The sequence below is a fragment of the Rhamphochromis sp. 'chilingali' genome (genome assembly GCF_963969265.1).
Source record: "Rhamphochromis sp. 'chilingali' genome assembly, chromosome: 19".
Lineage (NCBI taxonomy): Eukaryota > Metazoa > Chordata > Actinopteri > Cichliformes > Cichlidae > Rhamphochromis > Rhamphochromis sp. 'chilingali'.
Window position 1 is genome coordinate 23,197,168 of NC_137946.1, and position 24,303 is coordinate 23,221,470.

The 24,303-nt window shown below is 39.9% G+C and overlaps 1 protein-coding gene across 2 annotated transcripts in view; it reads right to left on the reverse strand.

Moving 5' to 3' along the window:
- Nucleotides 1–1,586: 1,586 nt before the first annotated feature.
- The window catches only part of dpysl3 (dihydropyrimidinase like 3), a 36,562-nt gene continuing 13,845 nt past the window's right edge, over nt 1,587–24,303 (reverse strand). The window contains exons 2-14 of one of the 2 annotated variants that reach the window (XM_080866455.1): nt 21,284–21,372; nt 19,922–20,106; nt 18,396–18,560; nt 18,182–18,243; nt 17,140–17,220; nt 14,942–15,010; nt 13,724–13,844; nt 12,797–12,953; nt 12,241–12,382; nt 11,265–11,435; nt 8,124–8,303; nt 6,355–6,508; nt 1,587–3,024 (exon numbers count right to left, since the gene is read on the reverse strand). In XM_080866455.1, coding sequence (XP_080722581.1) covers nt 2,930–3,024; nt 6,355–6,508; nt 8,124–8,303; nt 11,265–11,435; nt 12,241–12,382; nt 12,797–12,953; nt 13,724–13,844; nt 14,942–15,010; nt 17,140–17,220; nt 18,182–18,243; nt 18,396–18,560; nt 19,922–20,106; nt 21,284–21,372 — 1,671 coding nt within the window. In that variant the 3' untranslated portion in view covers nt 1,587–2,929. Of the gene's footprint in view, nt 3,025–6,336; nt 6,509–8,123; nt 8,304–11,264; nt 11,436–12,240; nt 12,383–12,796; nt 12,954–13,723; nt 13,845–14,941; nt 15,011–17,139; nt 17,221–18,181; nt 18,244–18,395; nt 18,561–19,921; nt 20,107–21,283; nt 21,373–24,303 lie in introns of both variants that reach the window. The other variant, XM_080866454.1, reaches the window with a different exon arrangement.

Here is a 24,303-nt window from a genome sequence, read left to right on the forward strand (position 1 = left end):
CCTGGCATCCTGAGACTTAACTATGATTAAATTTCACTCGAGGTGTGAGTGGTACACCTTTCTGTACTGCTGGACCTGCACACTGTCATTCTTACAGTCCCTTCCTCGCTGCAGCGCTGACAGTATGTTTGCTGAAGTTTTACTGCAATGATTATGCTAATTCTATTGTTGACAGTAATAAGGTGTTTAATGCATAATAAGCTGCTTCACATTTCCAAGGCAGTGGAAAACCTTTTAGGATTTCAGGATAGAGAAATACTGAAATCCTGCACAAACTGTGCCACAGCTATGTTTCCATACCAGTAGCTGCAGGAGGCTGAGTTTTCCATAATGAGCAAATACATGACACATGCAAATAGTTAAGACAAAAGCAGACACAGTTCTGACACTTTGACTGAGAAACCTGGATAACAGGCATCTGACACTAATAAACTTTGCTCTTAGAATAAATGTTTTAAACCATGAACCTTCCTGGAAGTGCTTCTGTATTATTAGAGTGCTGACCATTCTTGCTAAATCATGAACACTGAGCCTAACAGAGGCGGATGAGGCTCTTTTTGCTTAATAAACAAAATCAGATTTCAAAATAAGTTTTGTATTTACTCAGGTTATCTTAATCTACTACTAACTTACTTCAGCACAGCACTGTAGATCTTGCACATGTGTAGAGATGTCAGAAGTTCTTCGATCATCCCCGGAGATATGCAGGCCAATAAAGCAGAAACTGTGGCCACATAAAGATGTTTATGCAGAGGTATAGTGCTGCAGGGCTCTAATCACTATTTATTGGGAAGTGAGTCATGGCAACTTTTCACAAAATACATAAGAATGACCTAACACGCGAAGTGCATATACCATGATGGTGCCAGAACATTTGTCCAAACAACATCCAGAATTAAAAAGTAATTATGGATGCAAAACAGATGTGAAGTGAAAGAAGCAAAGTTAATCAAAGTAGATCATTTTTATAGTGTAGCGTACAACTTTCATTTGCTGCTAGAGCATTTGTTGTAATATTTTCAATTATATATTTGCTTCAAACGATTGTTTGTTTGTTTTTAAATTTACATTTTATGCAAAATGCCAACTTTTTTGGAAACAGGGTTGTAAAAAAACTGCCTTGAAGCCTTCCCTGCTTTACACACTCAAACTAGTCTATTAAATATTTCCATACATCTTGATGTTAAATAATTAATATTATAAAATAAAACAAGTCAGCCAATAAGTTGCAACTCATGTTTATTCTGGAAACAAATCATACGTCCAAAGCACACTGTATTTTTGACCTGCCATCTCTGGGTTTCGATACAACAGTAAAAAAGAAACAACATAAAAACAGTAACAAAGGTTGTCAAAGTAACATAAATACAACAAACCACCTGCCAGATTAAAAAAAACACAATCGTCTTCCCCTCTCCCCCCACAATGGGCCAACAACAGAATACAAAGCTTACCTTACTGCACTGCAATCCTCTGCCTTATCAAGAAACAGCAAAGACATGAAAAAAACACAAACGCCCCCCAACACAATCACATCCAGAGTATTTAGGTAAACTGAACTGGGCTCAGTTATATTCGTGCTGATGTTAAATGTGCTGCATTAGAGGGCTATGCTGTGATGACAGAGGGAATGACGGGCTTCCCCTTGTCCTAGTCTTGAATGAAAAAAATAAAGCCAGAGCTAAAGTGTTATCATAAAGCAGGTTTGTTATACTTCATCAATTCATTGCATCAGTCTTTTTTGTTGCCCTCAGTTGCAAAGCTCTTCAGTTAAAGTCGTAGTTACAAGGGACAGTTACATTTATTTTTAATTCGTGTGATCATCCTTTCATAATCTTTTTTCCCCTCCCTTTATCCTTTTCCAGATGATTCAGGATTGCAGAAACAGCCAGTAAGTTAGAAGCAAATGCAAAGGACGGTTTCTCGCAAAGCTCTTTTTTTCTAGTGACGATGGAATGCAGGAAACAAAAAACTCATATAAACGTTTTTTGGGATTAAGAAAAAAATCTGGAAAAAAAAATGTTTCTAATAATTCTTCTTTCTATTCTTTTGTTTTCACATAATCTTTCCCAAACAGATTTGTCCATATTCCTTTTTTTTTTAAACATCAATAATCAGTACAGTACATCATGGGGATGGTAGTCACCAAAAAGCAAAGAGGAGGAGTGCAGCAGTATCATGGATCACGTCACCCATATTAATGTGGCCCATGCAGCTCCATGCCCGACAGCACTCCTGCCCTCAGATTCGATAACTACCTTTAACTTGGTCCAGGAAACCCAAACAAGCTGCAACAACATCATCCACAAAGCTACATCACATCTACCATATGTACAATGCCACCTAGAGCTAACCAAACATACTGCAAGATAATACATGGCTACCGTGGAATCTAGTGTTATGTTTTGCTGACTATGGAGCAAGCAGGCTACTGAAAAGGGGTGACATTGAAAGCCGAACAGGATGAACGAACGATAGCGTCATTCTGAGACATGTGGTATCCGTTTTCCTTTGCGAACAGGGTTTGTTTTTTTGTTTTGTTTTTGTGTGATTATACTGAGTTTTCCTGATGTTTTCACATTGCCAAAGTACCAGATAACTATTCCACATAGATGAGTAATGAGACTTAGATCAGTCATGTGAATTTGGTGGAAATTTCACACTTTCAGTAAAAAAAAAAAAAAAAATCCCAAAACACAACCATCTATATACTTGACGCTGGTTCACATTCCAGAGGAAAAGGGATACTTTTCTCATATGAGCATAGTAGCATTGTGACAGGTAAGGCATGAGGATTCAGTGTTTTGCTTTTTTCTTTTGTTTGTTTTTGTAACTTTGAAATAATCGTGGTCCTCTGCATCTCCTCCCCCCTCCCCTCTTCAATCCTGCACTCTGGCTGTTGTCATTTTCTTTCTGCGTGTCCTGCTGTTTAACTGAGAGATGTGATGTTGGAACGACCACCAGGGGGCACTACGATGCGCCTTCCAGCAGGCCTGATGGGGATGTCATCAGGGGTGGGAGGACCTGCAAAGAGAGAGATGGACAAGATAAAGAGACCAAAGATATCGGCTGGGGGGTGGGGGCAGAAAGCAGAGTCAAAGAGTACAAAAAGAAGACATCTGCAGGGTTTCTCTGAGAAATGAACACAGATTTCTAATTAAATCCAATCAAATTCCTATAAATTACTTGTGCTTGCATGGAAAACACTGGCAAGCAATTTAGATATGGGAGGAACATACATTTACAAATTTAGTTATGCACTGATAATCTCAAGTGCATGTTCATGAAATTAATGGTAAAGTGTCAATTACATATGTCTTTGTGTAGTCTACTGTTTACTTTAAAACCCCAATTTTTCTTAAAGCTGTGAAAATAGGTAATAGGGTAAATATTTATCATACAGTCATGAGTAAAATGTTCTTTTACCATGTAAGATCTAGAGCATTTGGCCTATTATATGTTTGTTTAATCTCAACGTCATAATCCTATGAAATACTACGCTATTGGTGATGTCTCAGGAATGTATAAAAGTTATATGATTACTGTATTAAAATAAAAAATAAAATATCCCACAACAGGATTAAAATCTCACCAGACCCCTCATTTGAACCCCAAATCAGTTCTCCGGTGTAAAAAAAGTAAGCCCCTAGCATAAAGTGTTACAAAGATATATAATCATCTAATATTTTGCCCCTTCATATCTGATTGGTTAGGCTTTATGGAACTAAATTAATTTCTTAGGGTGACTGGGTTGAATTTAAGCTCTAACAATGTTAAACCATATCAAATGAGTGTAACTCGATCAGATATACAAAGCAGTCGGAGCGCCTCTGCCCTTGTACAAATTAGGTTATGCTGTGTCGTTTTGTTGAGATGAAAGTAACATAACAAAACCACCGAGATAGTCTTGTATGTTGGGACTACAGTAATGTGAAAACATGTGACAGATTAAATAAATCAGAGAACTGATGGTGGGATTTACTCCCTTTTGCCCTCCACTGGAAACCAGTAGCAGCATTTGTCAATCCTGTCAGACAGGACAGCTTTCATGTCATCACGGCACACAAATAATTGCCATGATGCACTCACGTTATTACTTTCCCAACACTAGAGGGCTTCTTGAAACACATCATTATCTATGACATATGGTATGTATCACTGAAGTGACAGGGGGATGCAAATGTGAGTAGACCTACTGCTGTACGAGGACTGTGAAACATTAACAAAAGATGCTTAAGTCTGACATAAAGAATGGTGTTTCCAAATGATAAGTCAGGTTGCCTGGTCTAACTAATGATCAGTGCGTGTATAAATGGAAAGTGGAATGATGTCAGACTATGATACACTGTGTCTAAGCAAACAATCCTTCCCAACTTCTTCCAGACAAGCAAATGTACTCTGCAGGCAACTAACAAGGAAAACTATAACAGATCAGACTCAGTGAGAGAGCATGCACACGAAGGCACATACAATTATACAGCAAACTTACTTAATGTTAATATTTCAAAGCCTGGGAAAGTAGGAGCAGTCTTACTCCCCTCTTAAATCATGTACTCAAATTTAGAAATTCTTTCCAGTGGAGGTCATTGTTTTTTTTCATCTCTGAGTTCAAACACTTGCAAAGACAGGTTGCTTAATACAGTAAATGCCAAACTTCATTAAGTACAGTTGTTTATCCAAATGAGTTATCAGCTTTTAAAAATGATCCATATATTTGTAACGACTTCCAAAGACTACAGTGAACCCAGCTGTGGTCTCTCCAGGTTAACCAGAGTTGCTCTCACTGATGTAATGCTACACATGGACACGTTTAGTCAGTCAGGGAGGACAGAATCAGCTACGGTCGCTCTGTTTGATTGTAAAACAGCGCAAACACTGAGTGGCTTGGGATTTTAACACGCGTATGAAGCGTCACTGCTTGGTAGCTTGACAAAGTGCATTTCTCACATTTGTTTACTTGAAGCTAATCTAGTGCTGCCCTGACAAATGGGCACAATCATACTGTCACTCAGCAGCCCAGCAAAATTTAACAGATGTCAAACGTGAATGTTATTGTGAGCTCTCACATTATAGTATCTTAACAAATCAGGTCCAGATGACTGCAAATGCTGTACTTTTTAAAGCTTGAAACGTAGGTTCAAATGTGGTGAAAACTTCATTTCCTGCAGCTTTCTAAAAATCTTTTCAAAGTATTTTCTTTTATGCTACCTTGTTAAATGTATTTGTTGGCTTTTTGCCTTTATTTAACGGACACATTTTAAGAGAGACAGAAAAGAGGATGAGAGAGAGAACGACAGAGAGGAATTACAGGAGGTAAAGGACCCGGAGCAAAACTAAAAAACTAAATTAAGAATATAAAAAACAGACACAAATCTTAACACATATCCTGGCTTTGCAAAGCCTACAACAGTTCATGTTGCTAAAATATTAAGAGGGCTTGAATTCTATTAGAGAGGCTGTATTACTGTAGTTGATGTTAATGTCAACATGTGTTATCTTTGCCAATATCCATAGATTCGTATAAAGAAATTGCTGAAAGATACAATTTAAAAATGTCTGTTTGTTAAGTTATCTGCTATGTGCAAACACAACACAGGTTCATCCCTCGAGTTAGGTGACTTATTTATGCTTGAATGAGTCATAGGTCAGCGTTAAGTGGTTTAATATAAACATTCCTCTGAAAATAGTCAGGTACGAGAACTAGACTGGAAATGAGTGAAAACTATGAAAGACCTTTGAAATAAAAATGACGAAACTGTCTTGCTTCTTGGGAGCAAAATATAAAGTTATATAAAGTGGATCAAGACTTTTGCACATATTTTAAACGCTTTTAACATTAAAGGCGTGCTTAATCCAGGGTCATGTTTACTTTACATCAAACAACATTAAAGTGAAAACTTTTACTGACTGTGTTAGAAATTTAATTTAATAGAGTCTTCAATCAGACTCAAAAGAATTCAAGCAACTGCCTTAATGAAATGCACAAACAAACAGCTCTTTTTGGAGCATTATGTACTGCAAGCAAATGCATGCCATACTGTGCAAATTGCAATGCATGAAACGAGATAATAAGACATTATTGGGTTACTCTCCAGTCAGCCAAGGACTTTTAATAAATCATTGACAAAACGCAAAGACATGATGAGAATCACACGACTGTTATCTGACTTCATATAATGAATTAGTAACTGAGTTAAAATAGAAGAGGATGAGGGTGGTTTAGCTGATGACCATGGATGCTCCTCTAATGTTTGTACGTACAGTATGTGGACAGATACGTGGAAGAAATGACTGGGTAACACAGGGATTGTTGTTCTATTAAAAAAGTGGTCTCACCGCATGGTGCAGGGTTACCTGCTAGACTAAATCCAGACTGGTGCAGGTTTCTGACAGGCTGTTTGGTTGGGGAAGTACGGGCCGAGGCCGAGGGGGTACCGCCACGGGACATGGAGAATTCAGAAACTGGCCCATCGTACATTCCCCTGGGCACTGCCCTCAGAACAGCCAACTACAGGACAAACAGAAAGAGCAGAGATGGTGAAAAGAAACATAAAGTATGGCAGCATGTAGAAACAGAACCAACATGCAGGTACTAGGAGAAACATTATGGCATTTTGCTGTGCAACAAAAGGTTAAACGCAACTAGCTTCACACATGTTTAGCATTACATGGCTGTCTGTATAACTGTTTGTGTGTCTAAATTATATATGCATCTTTTCCTGCCAAGAGTCAGCTCCAGATTTACAAATCCACACAAACATACACAGAAACACGCAAACTGAAACACGAACACACACAATCAAGCCCTTCTCGAGGTTATAGAACAGAAGAGTCACCAAAATACAGTTATGTATTCATAAGCTTTCAAATCAAGTTGAAACTATTAGCTGACTGTGAAAAGCCATTGTCTGTATGTCTGTCAGTGGCGTGACTCAGTGGAATCTTGGAAGCTCGGTCAACACTTAAAAAGAGACATCTGTGAATGAAGAAAAGCATAACAGTAACTGCTACCAAGACAAACAGCACACTGTTACTACAGCTCCATTTTTTCATCAGCAGCCAGCTGTGAATTAAGAAACTGTTGGGCTATGAGATTTCTCGGGCCGTAAGAAAGATGGCAAGAGAGCAGTAAGCAGGGGCTGCTTTAAGTATAAGCTGCTATACATCACATGGTTAAATGGGCCCATTTCTCACACTTTGAACAGATGAGTAATACTTTAGGGTGGGTGTCTAATGAAATAGTGCTACTTGACTACAGTAGCTTTCTGGGTTTGGCCCTGACTGCACATTAACATTTAATTTACCTTTAGTTTGGGTTCTCTAAGTTTCTACATGTATATATTTTTCTATTCGGATATTTTCACAAGTTCTCCTTGATTTCCCACCTATTCAGGAAATAAATATGGACAATATGTTTTACACCTTACTGCCAACTGATACCACTCCCATGTCTGTATGCTGAGTATGAAGCATCAAGCATGTATAGCTTAGCATAAAAACAAACTCCCTATGTATCAAGAAAGCATCAAGTTCTCTCCAACCTCAGCTACTCAGTGGCTCTTGCTGTAATCAAAGCCACCTTCCTAAATGTCTTTTAAAATCGAGAGTCTAAAGTTAAAATGCAAGTTTAATAGTATGAGTAATCCTCTTAGCGTGTGCGGTAGGTCTCTCTAAAAGTGTTATCCAAATCCAAAGTCAATGTATCTTTATTAATCCGAGATGACAAAGCCATGACCACCCTCAGTGTATGGACCTTACAGCGTGTAAGCACAGTCAGTGCCCTGTGGCTGAACCTTGGAGGGTGATGTCAGAGTTATTATATCTCCCCCACATCCCACTTCATTGCCTCCTCCATGGCTGCCCTCTTTTCTCCCCGCCATCCTTACTTCCATTTCACCCTAGACTCTCCTTTCCTTTAGGTACATCCTAGAAGGCCTTAAAGTCCTTCACTGAGTTGTTTTCCCCATTTCCTTTGTATTCTATGGTTTTCTAGTTATGTTATTGTTATTCTGGCAATCTAACAGTGCTGTAACGGAGTTCATGTTGTTCAGTTCAAGTTTTATACACTAACTATATTACCACATGTAAAATGTAGGCTTTAAAAGAAGAATAACTGCACTTACCTGCTTCCTGGCTTTAATACGCTTATAGGCAAAGTCAGGGAAGGGAGAGCAGGGAATGAAGCGGCCCACTCCGGAGGTGGCGTGAAGGTTTCCATCTTCCAAAACGATCTTACCCTGGCAAATCACCACTAGTGGGGCGCCACGCAGCTCCATGCCCTCAAAGATATTGTATTCAGCAGCCTAAAAGCACACATATGATATTGTCAAAGATTGTTGCAGCAGCAAAGAAACTAGTGTTTATTAGATAAAGTTTCCTATTAGTTATATGCTAAATGTACTCTTCAATGACTGAGGAGAAGAGGTTAAAACTTAACTCTCTTTCTCGAATTCGTTATCATTCATCACCTAGTTCTTTACACTTGTCTGTTTGGCATGTACAAACAGCTGCCCTCATCCAGCTGGGCTCAGATGCCTTCATAGTACTTTGTAGTATCACCGCCCTTCCCTTCTTCTGGCTCCGTATGCTCTTTCACTTTTCTTTCTAATGCTCTTTCCAGTTGTCCACTTCTTAATGTTTTCACTCCCTTGCCTTCTCTTGCTTGATTTCTGTAATCCTTTGCATTTTTTAACCATGTTGTGCTGTTCATCCTCCTCCATTTTTCCTTGTGCCAACTTCCTTTTTTTTTGTATGTATGTGTAATCTCTGATGGTCCCCTCCCCTCATTCCATTGTTGCTTATTTCCTCTGCACACGGCCCTGTTTTCTACTGCCATCCAAATTCAGGCCAGAACAGGACATAACTAAGACTCGCTGCATGCCAAACATGATGTCATGACTAATCTGAGCGGGCTCTCAGTGTCCAACAGTAATGCTGCCTGTTCTTCTCTATGTATCCAAATACCCTTATGCACATCTATGTATTTTATGTTGACAACAACAAGCAATCAAAACCAGATGTGGGTTTACTGATAACACACTGAGATATAACACAGTTCAGGGAAAGCATTCCCCAACACAGTACGCTGGTAAGCAGGTCAGCTCCCGTTTGATTTTGCTGCCCATTAAGGCAAGACACTTGAAGACAATAGGATACAATGTAGACTACTTAGCTTACATTTAGACAATCTAATGAAATGTGTGCTTATGTATATTAATGTCCAGTAGACTAGTTGTCTTTGAATAAGCACTTGAACGTGTGTTTTGGAAACTTTTTTTCTCTGTAGTCTGAAAGAAAGCATGTCGCTGAAGAAAAACAGGCCCCACATTTAAAAATTGATCAGGGCACGAAAAAACAATTGTTTTGCCTGCAATGGTTCTCCTTAAGAGAGATTTATTTGAAGTGGGAGCTGCTGTGATTCTGGTCATCTGCTTCTCTCTGTGGTTTTACAGCTGGAAGGACGACTAGGAGGAAAGGAAAGGGGTGACATCATTATGCAAGAACCCATGGATCCTCGGTGGATGTACTCCACATTTAGAGAAGGCATATTATTAGTCCACTTCTCTCTGTTTCACGTCTTGTTCCTCCATCTGGAGACAGCGCCATAGTCTCGTCTTCCAACAAAAACAAATGTCATCGAGCCTTTAAGCAAGACAAACTGAAATCTACACGTTTCAATTCATCATTCCTGCGATCAATTTAGATATTACTAGCTTTTCAGCTAATGCATACTCTCCCTGCTCGTGGACAGTGTTTATGCAAAAGCAGGATTTGTCCTAGGCTGCTGAAGCCGTAATTTCCTGTGCGGACACTTCCTCTGCTGCTGAGCGGCCCGAGAGGAATCTTTAACATCTGTGTAATGGCAGAAACCTCATTACTCATATATACCGTGCGTACTGTACACATAGTGTGTATGTGCGGAGCACAATGTGTGCGAGGCCCTCGGCTTAAACTGTAAGAGTGTACAACAGGATGCAGTTTCACATTTCTAATGTAATTTCACTTTCAGTATCGAACTCTGAACTCATAACTACACACAAAGACGCTCAGATTTCGAATGGCCTTAAGTGCAGTTTAAAAGGGTTATTCATTTACATTCTGCTGACCTTTTTACACTCGTTTCCACCCGCTCTCTTAGGAAAATGTGACAAAACATTTCTTTAATGTGAAAAAAAAAACCCAAGTGCTAACCTATAATATTATACATAAGTCAGTGCATTGGGAAGCAGGAGGAAATGGTGTGCACTATCACCTCTGGTCCAGGCTGCATATTGTGTGAGATGTTTCCCATGAAATCAAAAATACATTTCAACCAAAGTTGCTTTCTACTTTTGAGACGTGCAGCTCGCCAACAAGCAGTGTATACAGATGTCCAAAATCTCCAAGGTTTTATGAAACCAGCTGAAATATTAGTGTTTACAGTAACAGAATCTCATACAATGAGAGCCATTCTTTAAACCCACTTTTCCAATTATTCATGTATTTTGGAGGATCTGTGCAAGTGAAAGTGATATAGAGGAAGGAAATACCTCTTGATTATACAGCACATACATTCTCTGTGGATTAACTTCAGTTCTGCTGAACTAGACATTTTGGCAGCATTTGCATCATTGTTTGTTTGCTGTTTGTCTGATTTTGTTGAATAAGCACGGCATAAATCTTTTTTTTTTTTAATAAATAACTGCTTCATCATTATTAAGGAGTTTTGAATGTATTGAGTCTCAGCATTGAGACCTGGTCTTGTGGTGAGCCCAGTGTGGAGTGGAATTAGTGAAGATCCACTGAGAATTCATTTCCGTTCCGAGGTACTCAGACCTCTCTGGAAGCTGCTCAAAAATGTGCTTTTTTTCCCCCTCCCTAACTTACTCCCAGTCTCCCTTTCTCCCTCTCTCTTCCTCAGTCTCTCTTTTTCTTTGCCTCTTGCACACAGATGCAGACACTTACCTCCGATCGTACATTCTACTTGTCTGTCCCCCCGCCCAAAAATACATCTCACCCTTTAAAGCACAATTTTTCTTTTTTTCTTATTTTAAAAAATACCAGATGTTTTGGGGGGTTTTTTTGTAACACAGCTGTTATATTTAACCAACTAAATCAAATAAGGTTTTTGTGAGAATTTGTGAAGCATTACAGTGCCTATGGTTTTACAGCATAAATGTAAAACAAGTAGAAAGGGAAGCAAAAAAAGTAAAAAAAAAAAAAAAAAAAAAAAGAGCCAGGACCTGCGAATTGAATTTAACTGATACTTTGGTCTGAGTACATACTGAGTTGTGTGTCTTGGCAGTGATGGTGCGAATGGCGTCTGTGTCCCAGATGACCAGATCGGCATCAGAGCCCACAGCAATCCGACCCTTACGAGGGTACAGGTTCAGGATCTTGGCTGCGTTAGTGCTGGTGACGCCCACAAACATGTTCTCATCCATCTTACCTGTAGTCTGAGAGCAAAACAAGCACAATGCACGAGCAAATATTACTGGAAATGTTGAGACTGTATCCATTATCCATATATTAGCATTATGGAGCACACCCTACAGCATGTAGTCCTACTACTGAAGACACATTATTCAATTAGCTGAATGGTGTATTTGTAGTATTAATGTAAATGCATGGAGGACGTTTTTAAACTTTGAGAAAATATCCATAAAAACAGTTTCAGATGATGCATTTTTCTTACATTTAAATCTCTCAACATAAGATACTATGTGTAAGTGAAGGTTCAATATTTTAGCATTAAACTATGAAGCTGTCATTAATGGGGGATTTCTTAGAAGATGAGTGGAAGCAGGGAAAACAGCTAACCTTTGTCAACCTTTTAAAAATAGGCCTACTGACAGTCGGTCCAAGTTTGGTGTGAGCCAGGATTCTAAGTACTTGTGCTGAGGAAATGTATTGAGTTTTATGTTTAAAAGCCTACCCAAATTTCAGAGCCAGCAATGCACTTTACGGCAAAGCTAAACAAGGCTGCATGTTAATTATACGGACACAGTGATATAGAGAAAAAAATAAGGCTAGAGTGCTGTTTAAAGGGGAAAAACAGACATGGATGGACATGTAAAAGAGGCACAGAGAGTGACATAGTGGAGCTGCTGAGTGAAACACAACAGGTGACTGCTAAAACAAAGCTAAGGGACATAAAGTTGCTGATGTTCCTCTGGGAAAATCGTAAAAATAAAATGAATCAAGATAAAAATAAAAAATAAACGTCACCATGCGCCTCTATCAGTATGTGATTGTCCTCACCACAGCTTTGTCCCAAATGAGAGCCATCCTCTCCTCCACTCCATTGACACCTTCTGGGATCTGGGTGAAGTCATCCTTGCCAATGGCCTTCTGGGCCACGCTGAAGGTGCAGTGAGCGCTGCCAGTCACACTCAGGTCTCCACTGGGAGGAGAAGAGGCATACTGAAGGTATTACACCAGGACAGTAAAGTCTGTGTACAGCATTAAAGTTCTGTAAACATAAGTAAATATGCTTCTACTTCAGCAGGAGAAGCAAAACAAAACAGAAGGGGGACTGAAAGTAAAGAAGTATGCAGCGTGCCAGAGTTTGTCCTTCCAGTGTAAACCATTACTAATGTTTCCTGTTTCCACATGAAGCAGTAACTCACTTACCAGATGAAGTCCATTTCTTGCACAACAATTGCTGATTCTTCATAAGAAACACAAACTTTGGATGTATCTAAATCTAAAATCTAAACTTTAATAGCTATAATTTTACAACACAGTGGTGTTCATGGCACTTACAAACAACAACGTTTCTGCACATGCAAAATGAAGTTGCAAAGGGGATGTGTACCTGGACAGGAGTGTGTTCAGATAGTCTGGAGTGGTAGGATCGGGGCTAAGAGGAGGTGATGTTACAAAAGAAGCTGCTTTGGCCCAATTCTTGCTCCAGTAATGTGTCCCATCAGTGCCCAGACTGGCTGTGATTGGCTCCCCAAACACAACATTTCCTGGGAAAAGAAAATCAGTCAAAACTTTGTTAGACGTCAACAAAGTGCCAAGTGTGAGGGTATCCATTTGCATAATCATCAATTGCGTTAGTGCACCTTTATTTTTATTTTGTCAGCAGTTTAGTCTCGCTAAAAGCTTTGGCAATTCATGTGAAAGTTTCCAGCAGGGGAACCATGCCAGCATTGGCAATGCACAAATTCCACTTGCTCAGTTGCAGCTGAGGTTGTTCTCTTTCATGCACGGTTTGAGTCCTGTCACTAACACGTGTGCTCTTATGCTTCTTCATAGTCCCTTGCACTAACATACATTATTATTTCCTGGTTTTCATATAACAGCTCGGGAATGGAGCCAAACAAATGTGTCAAGCTCATAAATGCTCCTAATGGATTCACCTGAGTGCAGAGAAGGCTATCTGAGGTCAGCAATCTGGTGTGTTAAAACCTCATTTGGCTTTCCACCAAAGACATTCAAACACATATTGTTCTTCTCTTCTTGTTTTCATTACATTCTCAAAAATTTTTAATTTCACAATCCATCTATGCCAGGCAGGCTCTTGGTTCACATCTGTTCTATCCTCTAAGGAAAAGTGTGTGTGACAGCTCAACCACAGAAAAGACCTGAACAACAAAGCTGAATGTTACTCTAAGAGTGGGATATTTTTTTCATTATACCAAACAGAGACAACTCAGCGTGCACATTTCTAGTCTTGGAAAACACAGAAAAAGAAAAAAAAAACATATAAAGGCCCAGGACAAATTCTGCTTTTTACCTTTTTTCCGGGCCTGTGAGATGATGTCAGCAGCACTCTTGCTCATGACCCGTGTCACGTAGAGCGGACAGTTGGTTTGGCTGGCGATGGTGATGGCACGAAATACCGCCTCTGCCTCCAGCTACAGACGAAAGAGCACAATGCGGTTGACTCGGGAATGTTTTTCCCATTAAGATTTTGTCAAACAAACTTCAAATATCACGACCACAGCAAATTATACATTTTTGGAGCTGTATCATTTGAATAATTTGTTTTGAACCCGAACGACAAGGAGAAGCTTATAATTTTAAAACTGGGAAAGTCAAGGATTGTTTCAGTTATATTGTGTTTGAGTAGTTAAATTTAATGCGATCAGCAAACAAATGTTTAAAAGAAACTTAAGTGAGGTCAGACTAACACCCAGTACTTGCAGATTTTCTAAGGTGGGAGGCTTTAAAAGCAAACATATTGGACACATTTTAGACACATGTCCACAACGAAAAGCACCTGGTGTTTTATTGTGATTATTGCATTTCTGAAATCTTCATCTCCATATTTGTAAATGCTGGCTAACGAGAACTAAAAATGACTTTAAATACAAAATTCTACAAAGGTTTCAAGTAGAAACGTCACTGCCTCCATATGATGGAAACACTGTTTTCTTTGAGTCCAGAGGTTCAGTCTGGCTTCAATGACCACTGGATTAGTACTGAATAAGATAGTGTACACTAATAGAGAAATACTTGTCTGACTTTGCCTGCTTAAGAAAATCATGTTACCAATTTCTAGATTCTTAAGACTCCACTCAGCTACTTGACATTATGATACTGGTGGGACAGGAACCCTCTGCAGCAGCACAGAATGGAAAATCCCAGACAAGTCGTTGAGCTGAAAGTGTGGCTTTGATTTTTGTTGTTTGCTGAAGAAACATTCACAGCAAAAACTGGATGGAACAAGAGACTTTTTTTTCACCCAGTGTCTCAAATGTATCTGAAACCACATGTGTGTAACAGGAACAACGTGTGTGTCTGAGGACCAGTCCAAAAATGTCACTGTGCAGAATGTGATTCTTTACATGTACAACCATGTTTGTACTGTTTGCACAAAAAAATGCTAAATTATAACATGGCTAATTTATTTGAATACTTTTTTAGGACAGTCCCTTTCAAAATGCTTGCACATGCAAATGATGCATAGTAGCTAATATTTAATATAGTGTATGATGTGTGAATGTTAGACCTCTTCTGGCCTGCTCAGCACATGCCCCTCTGGTCCAGTGATACCCATCTGCAGCATCCGGGCCTGCTCCTGTTCAACACACATGCAAAAAGTCAACTGTTAGCTGCTCAGTTTATAGACATAATGTACAGTATGTAGAACTTTCTGGGAGGTCTTCATCAGTCTACAAACTTCAGAATGATAAACCGTTTCTGATTAGTTCTGCGTGTGTTAAGTACACGAACAGCAGTTTTAACATGTGGGTCTGTGCACGGCTCAGAGCAAGGAAAATTTCACTTTCAGAACATCACCTAAAAGCAAAAACTCTGCTTTCAGGTTAGTTTTCTTAGGCATTAGTTTGTACCTTTCCTTGCATAGTGTCATTTAGAGCGACTGTCTGTGAGTTGAAAATGTATTACGGTGACATGCTTCTGCAAATAAGGCTTTAAGCGAGCATCTCATACCGGTGGAAAATCAGTAATACTCTGTCTTAGAAGCCTACGATTGGTCAGGCAGCTAAAATTAAAGACTGAGACTATATCAGCCAAAGGCAAGACAACTTGTACTGTAACTGAAGAAACTAGTGGCATTCCTGTGGTCAGTGCTCCCCTCAGCTATCTGAGGAGAAAAACTTTGTTGCAAGGAGCAGGACCTGTTGATGACAGACACGGAAAATCTAGACATGTCTACAAATGAGAGGAATCCCAGCTGTGTTACTACACAAAACAAATTTGTGGCTCTGATCAACATTGCTGCGCTGAGACTGTTCCCCTTCCCCAAACTCACACAGAAGAGGCTGCCTGGCTGCCTACATTGGGCAAGCAAAAGCAGTTACAACCTAAGTTTTTCAAGGTGCATTTCTAATACTTATGCTGCCTTCAGGAGATGCTCATGAAGTTGTTACAATAAATGGCCCTATGGCTAAATATGTTTGGAAAAGTTTAGAAATCTAGCATTGCTGATCTCGCTCCAAGGAAACATAGAGTCAGGAAAAAGTTATAGGATATGGGAATTATGGAAGTTGCAAACCCTTTCAGGAAAAAAGTAACTGAACTTTCAGTACATGAGCTTTGAGAGGGGAGTTTATCTCAAACCGGCATTTATTGGCCATTTGAAGATGAGAAGCTGTCCTTTGGCATTTGTTTCTATGCTTTTCCATGGCTGTTGTTATAACAGAGAGCTTCCCAAGCTAGCTGAGAAGTGGGGTGGGGTCCAGCCAAAAGACCAAAACACTCACCTAGGAGGGACACTAGTCAGATACCTAATCCACCTTAACAGAGATTTTTTAATGCAGAGTAAGAAGAAAGACTGAACTCTTCTAAGGATGTGTCCAGACACCCATGGGAGAAAGCTAATTTCTGCCACTTGTAACAGCATATTAATATTCCTTTGGCCATTGTTCACAACTCATTGCCAAATATGAAGAAGACCCTGCCCCAACCTGGACTAGTGAATCAGGTTGTAAAGCATATCCTCAGGTTCAGAGTTGCTACTTCTCCCCCTGCAGCTTTGCACTTGGCCACAAACATCTCCAGTGTATGCTTAAGGTTGAAGCCAGTAGAACCACATCATCTGCAAAAGCAAAGATGTGACCCACCCCTTGGGTGCATCTAGAACTTTGAGTAATAAAAGCTTGAACATAATCAGGGGCGGCTCTGGCAGCAAATCTAAACAAGACACCTCTATCTTAGGTGGTCTAAAGTACAGTACATGACATAATCAAGTGTTCAGACATGTTGGTCTTACAGATGGAAATCAGACTTCCAAGTTAAAGTTGCAAACTGGATAGGAGAGCTGGGAATTGCGATGAATCAGATCCAACACGCACCCGCATACACACACAGTGACAGAATCCAGGCATGGTCTGGAGCTCTGACTAATACCAGTCCTCTCGATCCATCACCTATTACGGTTGATTCACTTTCATTTGTCCACAAAACGGCACAGCCCTGTATAAACTACACCCACACATTACAGTCCTACAGGAAACAGTCTCCCTCTCATCAGTGACAGTGCGTTTAGTCTCTAAGTAGTGGAGATGCACTGTGATAAGACTAGAAAAGTGAACTGAAGTGAACTAAACTGAAATAAATCATACTAAACAAAAACATATCACAGAGTTGGACCGGGCACAAAAGTTCAGAAAAAAAGAAAAATGAGGCAGTGAGGAAGCAATGGAGAAGAAAGGTGTCTGTTAGTGCACTCGTTTCCATTGTTACCTCAGCGATGATCTCGCCATTTTCAGCGTGGACCTGAGCGATGCCTCCCCGCTCTGCCAAGAAGGTAAAGACCTCATAGAGCTGGATGAGAAAGATAGAAAGATTGAAATTACAGTGGCACTTCTTTTATATTTCAAATCCTGCCTCGCTGTTTACTCAAAGAAAGGGCACTCCTTTTTAACTCAGAGGTCACCCATAAGCCACAATTTAAAAGAAGCCCACAATTTACATGATGTCTACTCCGACACGCTGCAATTATTGTGTGTGGTCTCCAGAAATGGTGAGAGTCATGTGGATGAACTGCAGTTGTTGTTATGTTGCTGTGCCACAGTTCCTTAGCGAGCTGCATGACATCAGTTTTTCAGGCTGGACTATTTCAGTTGAAACATGTGCTCCTTTGACCAACCAAATTAGGTATGGCTGTATGAGAAACAGAGTCCTGCCTCACACCCTCTGGCTTTCCACTGTTTTTTGAGTCCTTATAAAATCGCAGTACGCATAAATCAAAGGCTGTGAACAATAATTACGTAGTCCTTTTTTAGACACTTTGTCACCATTGGAGCCAAGTCACGGCCATTTCTTTTTTGCATGTTGACTGTGAAGTTACAGGAAGTTGGCAATGACTCATTTTACATTGACTGCAACTGGGAGTTTGTGACACGGTGAAATAATAATAAAGGCCATGAAGTGAGCCCTTTTCTAATGTATGATGAATTGAGGACAAAAGCAACAGTCCTCAACAATTCAGTGCAAAACTAATATTAGGCCTTCGGTAACTTAAAATAGCTTTCAGAATTAAAAAGTTGCAGCTGTGTCTCTTCAAAGGCACCATCTCGTCGCTGAGCCGAGTTGGAAAGATAGCAACACCAAAGCAAATTTTGCACTGAGCCTGGCATTTTTCAAAACTGTTGATTTTTCTCCCATCCCTGCACATCAAACATGCGGGGAAAGATGACTGCTGAGAACAAAAAGAGTTTTAACACAGATATTAAAACAGCAAAACCTGGTCTTTAAAGTGTGTGCTACATTTAAGGCGCTCTACCTCACTATTGCTCATCTGGTAGTAGTCCTTGTACGCCATGTACACCTGGAATGAGTTCACTCCTGCAAAAACAGTAAGTCAACATGAGAGAAAGATAAAATGTGAAACGTTTTATGTAAAGTTTAATTTCTTTAACTACTTTTAAACAAAATCTCCCAAAGCACTCCACCCCCCCTCACCCACGAAGCTCTTATAGCACGCCATCAAGACCCACCCTTTTCCTTGATGAGATTATCCACCTCCTGCTTTACGCTGTCATTCCAGTGGGTGATGTCCACATGGAGAGAGTAGTCGCAGCAGGCTTTCTCATCAGCCCACTGCCTCCACTGGTCATGGGCCTCTATCAGACTGGTACCAGGTTCTGACATCACATGGTCCACTGAAGAATAAAGGAAGACAAGTATTATCAGACAGAAAGAAGATGAATGCAAAAAGCGAAATGACAGATGAAGTGGCAAAGAGTTGACACAAGTGGGGTGGGCATAGTCACACGTAAGGAGACAAAGAGAGGGCAGCGTCAGGATCTGTCTGCTGGTGCTTTTACTTTCTCCCTGCATTGTTTATCTTGCATAATCAGCTGTCTGTCTGAATTCCTGCAGTGCTCAGCCAGTGGGAAATAACCTTGTCAGATGTCACATTGCATTTTGTACATCTCTATCTGGGTACAGGTGTCCTTGCACAAAAATTGAGCGACTTTACCTACTTTTATATTTTCTGTGTAGCCACGATCACATTTTTTATTAATAGGAATGGTGCACATTTCGATGCAAGTTCTTAAATGCATCATGAATGCTTTGCATGGACGCTGCTTGCATAAGCACAAGCACATATAATTACATACATAATGTGTATATTTGCATGGTTTTCTGTGCAGATTGAAAAGCACACAGTACGAGTTTGTGTTTCTGTTTGTGGACACAACAGGATCACAGTGCACAAAATATCCTGCTACATCTAACTCAGCTCTAATAAAATAAGGCCTCCTGCTGCCTTGCCACCTGACTGCCTTCTTTATCTTATTAAAGAAAACCCAATCTGCTTATGTTAATAGGATATAGCTGAAAACAGCAGTCGCATACATACACACAGACACACACACACACAAAACAATGGCAAACGCTCAGTGTCCACACTTTTTTTGTTCACCATCTCTCAACACAACCTCATTTGCTAGTTAAGACAGACATGTACGATATAAAAAAATAAAAAACACACAAGCAGACAGCAGAGTACACATTTCCACTTGGAATATAATCCCTCTATGAATGGAGCTCATGAATAGAGCTTACTACAGTAGCACGCCTGTTAGTGGCTTTGTCTGTTTGAAAACAGGGCCAACAGGCAGCAGAGGAGCAGTCAGCCCAAAAGAAGTTTTAATGAAACTGCAGCATCTACCAACTGTGACAGCATCTCATCCCTAACCTACATGAAGTTCACAAATCCACAAAAGAAAAGGCTGTAGTCAAACCAGACATGGGAGTACGACACTGATGCCCTATTTCTTTGGGAGTAGTGTTTCACTCTATAACCCCCACCAGTCATCGCCCCCTACGCTCAGTCTTTTGTATGGTCCTCTTTCGTAGTGGGACCAAAACCTTTTCCCATGCCTCCCTTTCTCTTTTCCTCTGTCTGGCGTTCAGCCATCCCTCCCCTCACTGCATTTTCTTTTTAGCTTTTTTTCTGAAAAAGCTTTACTATTATCAGCTTCACTGCGTGGGTGACCTTTCCTGCAGCTCTTACCGATCATGGTTGTCCCACCAGCAAGAGCGGCCTTTGATCCCTGGGCAAAGTCATCCACAGTTGTGGTTCCACGGTACGGCATCTGGAAGTGGGTGTGGATGTCGATACCACCAGGGATCACCATCTTCCCGTTGGCCTCAATGGTTTTCACACCACCAGGCACAATCAGATTGTCACCAATCTGCCTGTCAAGTGAAGATGATGTTATCGTAACTATATTAAAACCTGTCCATAAATGTACACAAACATAATATAAGTATTACTTCCCCTTTTTGATTATTTATCAAAGCTGAGATGCCAATTATTCAAATTCAGGGAACCAAATTATTCCAGAAAGGAAGACAACATAGTAAAAGGCAAAAAAACGTTTAATGCGTATAAATCTAAAGCAGAAAAAAAACTAACTGAAACAAAGTCAACCTAGCCTGAAGCGGGACAATGTCACCATCCCAACACATTAACATTTCGCTTCTGCTAAAAAGTATTTTTATAGAAGACACAAGTTAGACAGGCAGGCAGAAGCCAGAGTCTCTGTGAGTTTGCCAACAGTCCAATAGTGCCGCCGGCATGTGGGTGTTTATCATGCAACACCAGTCTTTCTGTGGGCTCCTCTCTCTGAGCTGCCTCACTTAGGGGCAACAGGGACAACTGGGAATTCAAGTGGCAACAGAACAATGGGGAAAGCGAGTGAGACAGTTCCACTGTCCTACCCCAGCCCGGTCAAGAACAGCTGTTATCAGTTTAACTGTTACCGCAACAAGTTCAGATTGTTAGCTTCATTCATTCAGTCTGCATTCATGTCGTAATTCTTAAATTGTTTCAGATTTCCTCATCAGTGTTTTGGAGGAAGTGTTTATAAGACTGCTATTCATTATGTAGCTGGTGTTCACTTAGACTGTAATATCTGCTCTTCACTTAAACTTTAAAACTATCATTGCAAGTGGAGCAACCAGTTTTTAACCACTACTGTCTTAGGATCAAATAGCATTCAAAAACTAACAATCTAATCATGATTAAACTCTTGAAGATAATCTTTAAGGCCCAAGGTGCTCTTTTCACATTTTTTAATACTGTTTTACCCTGGTATAGATAATTATTTCAAAAGAAGCCCTTTGATTTTGAATTTCTTCAAGAACTTTAGAATTATCTGTGTTTCAGAGTTTTAGAAAAGTAAAATATTTGAATTTCTACAGCAGCACTATGCACCTTCAGGGGAGAGAAGGATTTAAATATAAAGGGGACAAGTAAGATACCACATAGCCCAGATAGAAAATAGTTGATGAGGTGAACTATAAGTGGAGGGACGAAACCAAATGGGAAGAGGTGTGAGCAGAGCAGAAAAGAGGACAGTGGAATACTTACTTAATGAGGCCATCCTCCATGTAGATATCGGCATGGAAGGACTGATCATCATTAACAATCCTTCCGCCTTTGATCAGAAGCCTGTCGCTCTGTAGAGAAAGAGATGGGCAGAGTGGAGGGAAAAGGAGGGAGGGTGGGGTTGGAGGGGATGAAATACGATAACAATTATGATTCTATGCAACGTTGTGCCAAGAAAATTTGTTTAGACATAGTAAATCATCCTCTACTGGAAATTTACTTGCCTAAGTCACAATATTACTGTACAAGAATTAGAACTGTACTCTGTTTGTCTGTAGTGAGATTATCTCCTTATTTCTTTCCACCCACAGGATATGAACAATGTTTCATTCATGGCTGCTAGAGAGGGGTACATGTGGTGGCCGTGTCACAAGCAAACACATCTCACATAGCATAACTATATGGACCACCCAGTAAGTCTGCGTGCCCAGAAAAACAAGCAAGATTTGGGAGGAAATGTCTTCATTTATTTGATGAACATCAACTAGTGTCAACTCATTACCCACTTTTCAGATGGCAGATGATTACATGACATTCAATATCTGGATCATGTCAGATCTGTGACAAAATACTGGTTGCACTGATACATAAACTGACTATGGACCCATATATATGTGAAGAGCTCTGGGTACAGAGTATTATAACCTCCTGCATCCACACATGGGGACATTACATCCTGGCTTTGTTTGCATCACACACTTCATTCTACTTGTGTTGTGCTGTAAAATAAACCTAATGTCCCCTTGTGAGCATGTTCTCACAAGGGGACATGCATGTAACAAAGTATGTAAAAAGAATTCACACATAGCTAGAAAAAAGTAAAAAGGCTCCCCAAACAACAGCTCTGGTGTCAGGAGGTTAAACAGCATCCTTCAGTCTTTTGCTCCTTTACTTGAAAGGGGGTCCAGTAAATCACCATAATTTGCAGACCTTTCCCTTCTTTTAAAATGAAAATTTCTCCAGACAGGGATGTCATCTGGGAGGCTGATGTCGTTGAAGCTCAAGCCGCTTTTAAGGTCATGGATTAACATCGTAACCACATTTATCCAGATTCTGTTACGCAATAATTTTAACCATCAATGTTTTTTTTCTCAGCGTAATCATTTTATCCAATAGACCGAATGCGATCACCAACTGATCACTCAATCATTTCATAAAGCAGACAATTTCTGATCTGTGTTACAAAATAATGCAAATATTATATAATCCCTACAGTGTTAACGAACATGTTCCAAAGTAAAACTAAAAAAGCAACACTAAGTCTGAGGAGCCTTTTGCCAACACCTTTTGATGTTTTGTGGCCTGATTTGGGTGTTGTCATGACGCCACACAGTCAGACAAGAACAATTTGCTGCTGCACCATGGGCCGACTCTAGCAGGCCATTGCCATGGCAACAGGTTGACGAGAGGGAGAGAAGCAAGAGAGGAGAGACAGGGTGCGCCTGGTTTCGCTGATATGCTGGCTTTGCTGACTGGTTGAATGTACAATTGACTGTACAACAGGGTTAAGGGTTTACAGACGTGCCCTTGCTCACAAAATGAGCAAGGGCAAGATATCTTCTTCATACAGGACTTGCTCAATAAAACAAATATGATGTAAGTAATTGAACATATTAATGCCTTAGGAAATTTAGCCTTGGATAACCTTATCACAATGACTTCATGACAAAGCTTTTTTCCCTTCACTTCATTCCACCACCCCAATCTTCTCCTTATATGTGGAGCTCTACACTTATGATTTAACAATAGGGTTCAAAGGTATATTTATTTGGGAGAATCCATTCTCCTGTCCGCTTCCTCATTGCTGCTATAAATGGTCAGTTTCTTAAAGTATGTCTGAGTTAAATTACCCAGTGAATTTCAGGCACAATCAACAAATATTTGCACTTATCTGCTTCACAAATTTTAAAAAACTGCTTTAATTATCAGGATATAGGTTTAATTCTTTTCTGTTTAGAACTGTTTTTAGGACAAAACAAGGCTTCTGCACATGTCATCCTCAGGTGTTGGAGCTTGTGATGTGAGACTTGTGACATTTTTTCGAATAGATGACAAATAAAATAATCAATACTGAAAAATTTGTTGCGACCTGCAGTATTTAACTTCCGTGTAACCTTCACGAGATAATTAGTTATTTTATTTTTTATATTTATTAATTTTTTACTAAAATGGATTAGTAATCGAATTAGTTCTTTTAAAAAAGCATCGACATTACACTGAAAACCAAAAAATATAGCCTTATTTATATACCCAGTCTCTAAAACGGCAAGACTTGGTCTTTCCTTGGTCTGCTAAGAGGAACACACCATATTTTCCCATCAGCAGATGTGTGCAACAATTTACAGCCCCTGGCCGTGGACCCAGAGTTTCATCATTATAATAAACTGCAGCAATTCCTTTGAACATAACAACAGGAAAAATAAAAGTATTATCGTGTACATAGCTCGAATATCTGCTGAGCTAAAAGACACACAATGTGGCTATTCAAGAGTTGTGTGGTAGTGATTGCACATATTAGGTGGTGGTGGTGGTGGTAGTGATGGACTAGTGCGAACCAGAACCCAGAGTCTTCCCAAGCAACCACACCCTGAAGCAACACATTACAACACACAGTCATCAACTCCTGGAACACCACACTAGCATAGATCATGCTGCAAAGCTCAATGCCTTCATTAGCTTAGAGAGAACGCCTTCCAAAGAGTGCTCTGTCATAATAATTTAACATGACAACATTACTGAATGTGAATAGGGAGTGCACACAGACAACTTTCATAGCATTCCAGTAAAGGAAACAGACGATAAATTTGTCAGTTAATCAAAAAAAGGTACAAAAGATGCCCAATGTTGTAAAACTATTGTAACAAAATCAGCCTTTGCATGTGACTAAATGGTATTTTCCTCATCGTTTTTTGACATTCTTTGACAGATCAACAACCTAAGATGACCATAACCCAGAAAATATTTTTCAGTTATTGTTATAATGACAGCTCCTGATGAATTTG